The following is a 9,780-nucleotide window of genomic DNA, read 5'->3' on the forward strand; positions in this document are numbered from 1 at the left end:
TATGATATAAACACAAGTTGAACTGTAATAATACAAAGGTGTACATTTTTGTCACAAATTATTATTATTACTCAATTTATTATGTATCTTTAAGAATGTGTTCGCAAAATTTTTTATAAAAGTGTGTTGCAACTATTTCTCTCTCTTATATAATTTCGCTCATTCATTCAAAGACTTTTCGAAAAGAATTATAGACTGTTTTTAGAAAAAAAAATAAAAGAACTTATCGAAAGTAGCATACACTGATTTCGCATTCAGTAATTTATGCAAATTTTATATACGAATTTTTACTCGCTCAGAGCACTGTTCATCTACTTTTTTTTTTTTTGTAAAAGGTATGTTAAACTTGCTAAGAGGTGCAAGCAAGTAGAGTCATCTAGCGATAAACGAATTCAAAAAAAAAAACTTTGGCAACACTATTATTTAAAATGGCTGACGCTCTCTCCCGACGAGTACAAAAAATTTCTGTACAGAAAAAAACGGCAAAGGAGCAAGAAAGAAAAAGCGTCTGACGAGAAAATTCCGTGTTTTCCGTTAAGAAAAATATCGAAAAAGTTATTAAAGAATTTTTAAAAATTACCCGCAAACTGAAAATATTAAATTTTATACATAAATGATATGAAAAACTCGGAGAAATTATTAAAATAATAAAGGAAATCCCAAAAGGCAGTGAATAGGAAAAATTTCACTTTTTTGTGAAACTATACGGAGTGTGTGGTGGTGGTGATTGGATTAAAGAAAAAAAAAGCAAAAAAGAAAAAAAAAAACGGTGTACAACTAGATACTCTCCAGCATAATTGGAAGCAGAGAATTTTAATCGAATTAAAAGTCAAAAAATGTAAAAGAAAATTCCAGAAAAATTTTTTTTAAGTTTTTGAAAAACGACACAAAAATCCTACTGACTAGATACGCATATGTATACATATATATAAATATATATGCATATATACATATATTTTTTTCAAATTTGAAGACTGCATTGAAAAGATTATTTGCTGATTAACAACCTACCACTCCTCTGTTCTAAGCTGATTTTGCTTAGCAGCATTATTTATCTTCACACGTGTTTTGCACTATAAATTTATCGTTTATTTCGTTTTCATAGCGAAATTCGCATTTTATCGTAAAACAACAGTAGTGAATGTAAAAGTATTACTCGTGCGTATATTAAGCGCGTGTGTTTGTGTGTTAAATAGAAGAGCTCTACATTACTATTTCGTTCTTTTTTTTTTTTTTTTTTTTTTTGTTGATTTGTGCCCTGCAGTGTGTTATCTCCAGTGACCCGCTGATCGGTCTTCGTTGCAAATAACAACAATAACAACGAAAGGAAATATGAAAAAAATTAAAACAAAATGCCGTACATCAACAAAAATAGCAATAGCAACAACAACATTCTTAACAATTGATTACGTTGCTTAACTTTCTAATCAAAAATCTTGTATTTCATTTTGCGGTTTTAAGCAAATACCTCGGGGTCATCGCATAATTGACCTTAAACTCTTTTTAATTTCGTGACAGTGTGTAGACATTGTGTTACATATAATAACGACAAGATGGAGTTGGAAGAATTAGAAAATCTTAGTAAAAATGACTTTTTACCCTTAATACCGTTAATTAAACAAGAGCAATTGGATTCGGTACAAACGGATATGGATACACGTGAACATATGCCTAGTACGGCTACAACATCAGCAGACCCAGCTAGCACTTCATCATCATCATCATCATCTATTGCAAATCCCTGCGATAGTGCAGAGAAGCGGGTAAGTTAGATGCATGTGTGTAAGCATTTTCTGTTTATTTACATTAAACATTTTTGTTTTTTGTAAAAACCAAGATACTCTTTAGAGCAACAACAATAATTTGCTATCATATACGATATACGTGCAATCAAAACGATAGCTGTTCATCATGTGCTTGCATGCCTATACATGGGAGCATACTAGCGTAACCCTTTCCGGTTTATATTAATTTTTATATAGTTGAATTTTTCTGTTTTTTAATTAGTAAAAATTTGCAGAATATTCTCAATTGAAAATAAATTTTTCATCACGTTGCAGACCTAATATGTGAACATGAATAGTTTGGAATTGTAAGCAGCGACAGCTTCACAAATGTAAAATGGGTTCCAGAAAAGATTGTGTTTTTAGTGTTTCGCTTGTGGGTCCCTGGTCGTCCGTCGTACTCTCTGCAATTGAGATCAGAGTTTCTTAGCTATCAATGAAAACGTTCGAGGAGAATGAATATTGAAATCAAAACGGTGTTTGGATGCGGTTACCCAGCGCGGTATTTTTGTAACGCGAGGTGTGTTCTAGAAATAAATGGTGAATTTTTGTCTCTCGAGAAATATTTGTTTATTCATGGATATCTTTGACATTTTGCTCCCTTCAAAGTAGATATAAAACATTTGTGCCAATGCTTTTCCCAATTCCTGAAGCACTTCTAATATGGTTTTTTAATATGACCTTGAGCTCTTCCGGCAAGGCGGTGTTCTCTCGCCTTAATCGTTGCAAAATACTTTGCTTTTTTTGGGAACAGGAAAAATGAGCTGGGGTAAGGTGAATCTGGATTGACATTGACGCCATTCAAGTTCTCCGAAGCGACGGTTTTTTTGTTCAAAATTTAGTAATTTCGGAACAAATTTCGGTGCCATACCCAAATACCCCGAAAAATCCCAAAAAAAATCCATCACTTGGCATGGGCCAACATCCTCAGCAACTTCTCTATAATTTTTTGTACGGCTTCAACGTTTTCATCGGTGTCTGGGGTGTCTTTCCTGAATTATAAACATTTTCTTTACTCATAGCAGACTCGCCAAATGCGGGAAGTGCCAGAAAGATCTCCCCGTTCTGGTTGCAAAGGGTACCAATTAGTGTGCGCATATTCATTAGTCACGTGATTCGTGTTATTGCTAAGTGAGACCCGAACGAATGCTCATGCCAGCTGATAGAGCTCATTTAGGCCGCTGTATTTTGGATGAATTTTACCCAGAAAGGAATACTGCAGAAGCGTATAGAACTTAATTAAAAGATTTATATTGTAGAAATGAATTGAATTTCGTGAAGATACATTTTTTGAGAGAGCATCGATCTTCCTGATAAGCTACGCTCCGGTTGACCATCGACGGTGATACTGTCACGATGAATTTTAGAGCAAAACCCTTTTTTTGACAATAGCGGAGATTACAAAAAGTCTTGATTCAGCTTGAAAAGCTACTTCGGACCATATTCGAAAACTAAGATTTTAAAAATGGCGATATATCTAATGTATTGCTAATCAATATCTAAACTAAAAATTTATAGCTGTTTTGTTAATTGCACCGGTATCGGATAATTGCTCAGAACCAGTTCTATCACAAACTTCTAAGATGGAAGTGCAAAATATTCATACTGATCTAAATAGATACATTTTTTTTTTCGTTTTTCAGTCAAAAATTTTTTCTTGAGCAATTGGTAAGAAATTCTCACAGTAAAGTAAATTTGTGTAGTGGACTAAGAGTTTCGTTCTAGAATCATTATAATTTTCTTATTAACCGAAAGCAATTTTTTCTATCATATGTGATTCTATATTTTTATGATTCGCTAGAAATGATTTATCCGCATGAACAGCCAAGCAGGGAGGAATCGCGACTACCAAGTCTTTCTTCATGGGCTCAAATCTCAGAATTGAATTTGGTCTCTGTTAAAGTGAGCGTTCAGTCGCAAAGACATAACACTAACCACTACGCTGCGGCCACTGCCTCTCTGCCTCTTTCTTTTTCCTTATTCTTTTTCGATAGTCATCGGACTATGCGAACAGCCGATATCCGCTGAGTGATTGCTCCATATTAAAAAAAAAAAACAAAAGGAACATGGAAAGAAAGCTGTGGACCGGTTTAATAGTTAACTTTCAAAGTAAAATAATAGCAATAAGATGAGTTAACACTTCACATTATGCGAATCAGGAGCTTTTCGCAAATAATTGGAGCAAGACTCCCTTACAGTACGAACTTTGTTTCTTTTAATGTATTTATATTTTTATACCCATTACCGAGGGATGAGGGGTATATTCATGCAACGCCCAGAAGAAAGCATCAGAAATCTCCCAAAGGTTTATGTTTTCTTAGTCAACATCAAATTCTAAATCGATTTCAGCATGTTCGTCTACTCGTCTATTGTTAATAGTGTCCTGGCCGCAAAAACAAACCTATCGACTTTAAATTTGGCAGAAGCATTGGAAGTTCTTGCTCGCACAGGTTGCTATTCAAAATGACCCAAGTCATTAAAAGAACACATAACTGAGAACAATACTATTTTTCAAAGGGAATGAAAAAATTGGTTTTTTGCCCATTGTTTTATACTTCTTAAACTATAGCCGATAAATGCGCAAAAATTTGAACACAAATATTTACGTTGCCTACCCAATATTATAGTGTATCGAAATTTTTTTTTTTGCAATACCTTTTAAAGGAGTTGAAGCAAGCTGCAAGGATTCCACAAAGTATATAAATTTTCAAGAGTAAAAGAATATAGTTCTTTTCCTGTTTTTTTCAATACCTTTTAAAGGAGTTGAAGCAAGCTGCAAGGATTCCACAAAGTATATAAATTCTTGGCCAGTTTCAAATTTGGAATTGTTCTGACTGTGAAACTTTGTAGTATTCTTGATCATCTATCTCCCATTAGTGAAAGCGAATGCTATGCCTTGAAATTTACAGTAGAATTTGAGAGGGACCCAACTTTTGCATAGGACGCGATCACAACACTTATGCGACAAAAACTTCGCTGCTGAAAAGAGTAAAACAACATGAAAATATAGTTTTTTTCCTGTTTTTTTTTCTTTTTTAGGATAACGGTATAAAAGATTTCATCACGAGTGAATATAAATTTTTTATTTGTTTTTTTTTTCTTAGCAGATAAAAGGATAACAACGATATCAACTCTTTAACCTATGTTATACTAAAAATCTCAGCTGGCAACACCTTTTCCGCTTTTTTTTTTGTTGTTATTCTCATATACTATCGCCTTAGTTATATAAAACAATGCCTAACTTTTTTATCAGCTGCATCAAGTTTCTGAAAAACAGACATAAAAACAAAAAAAAAAAAAAAAAGAAGAAAATAAAAGATAAACTACAAAAGACAATAATTCATTGATATGCACATTTATCCGACAGGTATAATAATAGTATGCCTAGTGATATAAAATTCGTGCGTTACATTACGTGAGATTTTGTTGAAACATGAATGCCATCTTATTTAGCTTTTCTTTTTTTTTTGTTTTTTTGCACTAATAACAACAACAACAACAACAAGAGTAACAAACATTAATGGCTTTCAAAAAAAGCTTTAGCAATTCGTGACACACAGGTAAATAAATTTTAAAGCCGTGCTTGCACTAAGCATCAGCTTTTTATGTTTTATATTGTGTTGTGTGTCTCTGCGCTCATCATTCAAAATTCATACAATTCGAAAATAATAGGTTGAAATGTTAAATAAAATCTTGTTCTACCATTTATTTTGTATATTCGCTGAAAATCTTACGCCCACAATTGTATAATTTTTTTTTGTTTTTTTTTTTTTTTTTTTGAAAGCTTCGTTACACATATTATTACCGCATATTACTATGCGCTCATGCATTGTAATATGTGCATTTTATTATACATTAACTTCGATTGAAATTAAGCGATTTGTCACGTTCGGACCATGAACGTTTATAATTCATTAAGTCTTCGGAATTTCTGCAATAAATTACTTCTAAAAAATTGTTCGTTTCGTTTGCTTTTTTTTCTTTTTTTTTTTTAAATGTAACGGCCGCAATTTCGGGTCGTCGAAAAAGTCATGACGCGTTTTAGTAGCGCAAGTAAACTTTTCGCATCACATATGTTAATTTATTCTGCGACAAAATTCTTCGCTTTTTTTTTTCTGGATGACCAACTTTTCTATATAATATTTGTATATATTGTTTTCCCATTAAGAACATCAAATTAAGTTAAGATATAAAATCTTTATAGCTTCAAAGGTATTTTAAAATGTACTCACTCAATAATGGTCATAAAATTTAATGTATCCAGGTAGAATGTATACATATATATATATATATATATATATATATACCTATATATATGTTGTTGCATAAAACGTTTAAAGTAATAAACTGCAACTAGTTCAGGGAATTAAATCGACACTAATTTGGCTTACCTGGCGCACAGACAGATTAAATTATATACACATATGCATACAAACAAATTGCAATAATCTCTTTTATTTGAGTCGAAATGTAAGTCGGATTATGTAGCTATTTTTTTTTTTTCCACTAAGGCAGTGACGTTACAAATATGGCTTTCGGGAAAAGTAGGTACATAATCCGATATATATATATATATATATATATATATATGTAGAGTTCCCTTTATACTTTTCCACATCTGTATTTAGACGTAAGTTCTATTTTGCAGCTGGTACAACTTTGCTTATCTCCATTCTGCCGCAAGTTTGCCTAAGGCGAACAACGCAGCTGTTATTCCCAGAAGGCATTATTTTATAACAATAGCCTCAATGCGTAATGTTAATTTTCTCTTCGAAAAAAAAAAATAAATAGATTAATTTCTTTCAATTTTATGCAGAAAAAAGTCCTACTTTGGTACCTAAGAAATATTCGACTTACCTTTCTTTATCAATCTGTGCTTTTTCCTATCCATCTTTAAATATATCGAATAGAAAAAAAAAAAAGAAAAGATGAGTGAGTTCAAAAACCTTGTCCATGAGTCTAAGTACTCGAAATTTTTGTCTAAAGATTTGTCTTGAATGCATAAAAATTCATTGGAGATATTTTGTCTCCTTTATGTTATCCCATCATTTTGAAATTAATGTATTTCATAAAATATATTTCTTAGGAGAGGTATTAGATATGGTACAAGCGAAAAATGGCTAAAATGGCAATAGATAAAGTTAAAGCCATTGCTATGGATGGCATTCTAAACAAGGAGGGCTTCTTTAAGGATATTGAACGACATCAAGCGTAAATCGCGCTTAATTCAAGAATGGCCCTACAGTGCTTCATCCTCTTCCACAAATCACCAGGCATGAACCCCATCAACGATATGTGGAATGAATTGGACCGCCATGTGCGATAACACTCCATCTCTTCCGCTCAAGAGCTAAAAAACAGGCCTGGAGCAAGGATCCTGTTTCCTACAGGATTTGAATGACATTATTAAGCAAGAAAGGTACCCCTCCAAACATCTCTCCTACTTTTTTCCTTCGCATCCATTCTCATATGAAAAAAACCCAATATTAATGACGCTATGTTTTTGATGTTGTTGAACCCAATATTAATGACGCTATGTTTTTGAAGTTGTTGAACTTATTTAATTTTCTTGTCTATTGCAATAACGTCTTGTTTGTTTTTTCTTTTATATTTTAATATGTATTCCCTAGTAGTATAAAATAATAAAAACAAAAAATTATGTTTGGACAAGGGAAACCCATGAAAATCAGCTAAAATAAATTAAGAGTCGATTTCAATTGATTCTAAGAAGTAATTCTTATACTAATTATTATTAATATCTTATACAAGATATATAAGGAGAAGGAAAGATAAAGAAAGAATAATAATTCATTCAATATCAATAAATAAACAAGAAAAGAAAACATGTTGTGTACGTGAGTATAGAAGTGCACCCATAACCGATACCAATTCAAGTTGCAAGTGGATCTCTAAGCGATTGCAAAAGCTTGGCAACCGATAACACTAAACAGTACCAGTTAATTTTCGAATCATAGTGAGATGTTAAGAGATTGCACGTTAGTTTAAATACGACATAGGCAAATCGCGCGTATTAAGCTTAGGTGTTTTTATAGACTTTATAGAGTCCGATATTGCGATTAAGTAACAGGCTTCTGCAAACAACTCTGACAAATCATAATTTTATTTACATTGACTAAGCTTAATGCAGATGATGTACCTAGAGAAGCGATTATGGTCATTAAAATTTATCACCAAGAATAAGTCTACAAAGACCGAGAGACAAGGGATTCCTAATCCAAATTCTTAAGGGCAAACAGTAAGAATTGCTATTGAATGGATTCAATTGAAGGAAGGAGACCACACAACAGAGGCATATTGGTCTAACTAGGCACATTTATAGCCTTTTTGTAATGTTAGAATCCTTAAAGCTATTTGGGCCAGGTGCGGACCTAGTTTTACTTAAAGAGAGCTCAATGTGCAAATTAAAACGTAATCTTTGGTGGAATAGAAGCGTCTACCTTTTCCAACTCTCAAATACTCAGTATTGAATGATTTCCTCCTCCTTGAGAAAGAAAGCTTCTTGCATTTTTTAGATATAATTTCATAAAATTTAACGAGGACCATGTAATGTAACCAAATTATTTAAATCAACTTGAAGGTGATACGAATGCGATTCCAAGGAGAAGGAAGGAAATAGTTTAACATAGTCTGTGTACGATCAAGAGACGACTGGGTTTAATCACCGAGGGAGATCATTATTGTATAGATTAATTTAAAGGCTGCCTTAAGGAAAGCCAGACATCGCGGTAAATTCATTCGAAGTGATGAAGTTGACCAGAACCCTGGATAATCTGTTATGAAGATAGGACTGCAAAGGGCATCCTGATGCCTAGAGTTTTGAAGGTCAATAAATTATGATTAACTAAGTCAAAAGCTTGAGTAAGGAGGATAACTGGAGTCTGTCTTTAAAATATGACTTAAATACCAAACCCAATATTGCGAAAAAAAGAAACTAAAACCGCGTGAATCCTTCATCAGAAATCTTTCCAATCATGCGTAGTTTGTATTCGATTTTCTTCGGAGAAATTTTTTTTTTTTATACTTTAAAATTGCTTTCCTGCACTGTGGCCAAACCACCATATACTGAGAAAAATAATATTAGAATCTCGTCAATCCCTGGCAGATGTTCCGTTCATATTTCGTTTAGACTTTGAAAATTGGTTCTTTATCCAAAGCAATGTTCAGAAGAAGTGTCAAGAAATGTGACCAATATTGAATGAATCTTTGATCAATAACCTTCCCATAGATGTGCACTTTACATTCGATTTCGATTGAAATTTTTTTTTTTTTTTTTTTTTTATTTTTTTTTTAACTTTGAAAATTAGTTGTACATGATCTTCCATTCCCTCATAGGACTTTGATTATGTTAGGTAATTGTTGAATTCCTTTTATAAACATATCTACAAAAGTTATTAGTTGCACATGTGTACGTCTCCTAAATAGCAATATGGTACCCGACAATTTATCATTTCACTGCTTCTCTATAGTCAATTGTTGGGCATTAAAGAAACCGAAAAATTTCTCAAAATTTTCTTAACGACTAGTTATATATTTTCCTTATGCCTGTCTATGTACGCGTGCGTACTTAGAAATATCTATTGTCATGCGTTCATTTATGTAACAATCCGTTTTTCTCTATTGAAAAGAACAAAAGTTTTAATGCAGAAATATATTATTGAAGCAAAAGCCGAATTTAAAGAACTCTACAAATTAGTAACAAACTTTTAATATGATATTTATAACAATGATGGAATGAAAATGAAATGTGAGATTTATTAGTATATATCTATTAGGGTAAGGAAAAATAATTTCAAGATGTTCATAATAATAAAAAAAAAAGTAAAGTGTATATGTATAAGTAAAGTTATTATCTTGATAATATCTATCTGTACCTGAGAATTAATTAAAGCAGGTAAAAACATTATAGTTAGCCGAGAGCTGAAAACCCTACAATTATTCATGCAATGGCGTGTCAAAATAAGGCCTTATATGGAAA

The 9,780-nt window shown here is 32.3% G+C and overlaps 1 protein-coding gene across 4 annotated transcripts in view; it reads left to right on the forward strand.

Moving 5' to 3' along the window:
* The first annotated feature begins 471 nt into the window (after positions 1–471).
* The window catches only part of LOC119639642 (transcription intermediary factor 1-alpha), a 60,987-nt gene continuing 51,678 nt past the window's right edge, over positions 472–9,780 (forward strand). For 2 of the 4 annotated variants that reach the window (XM_038037166.1, XM_038037167.1), the window contains exon 1: positions 474–1,763. In XM_038037166.1, coding sequence (XP_037893094.1) covers positions 1,554–1,763 — 210 coding nt within the window. In that variant the 5' untranslated portion in view covers positions 474–1,553. Of the gene's footprint in view, positions 1,764–9,780 lie in introns of all 4 variants that reach the window. The other 2 variants (XM_038037165.1, XM_038037164.1) reach the window with 2 other exon arrangements.

This window comes from Glossina fuscipes, unplaced genomic scaffold, assembly GCF_014805625.2.
Source record: "Glossina fuscipes isolate IAEA_lab_2018 unplaced genomic scaffold, Yale_Gfus_2 112, whole genome shotgun sequence".
Lineage (NCBI taxonomy): Eukaryota > Metazoa > Arthropoda > Insecta > Diptera > Glossinidae > Glossina > Glossina fuscipes.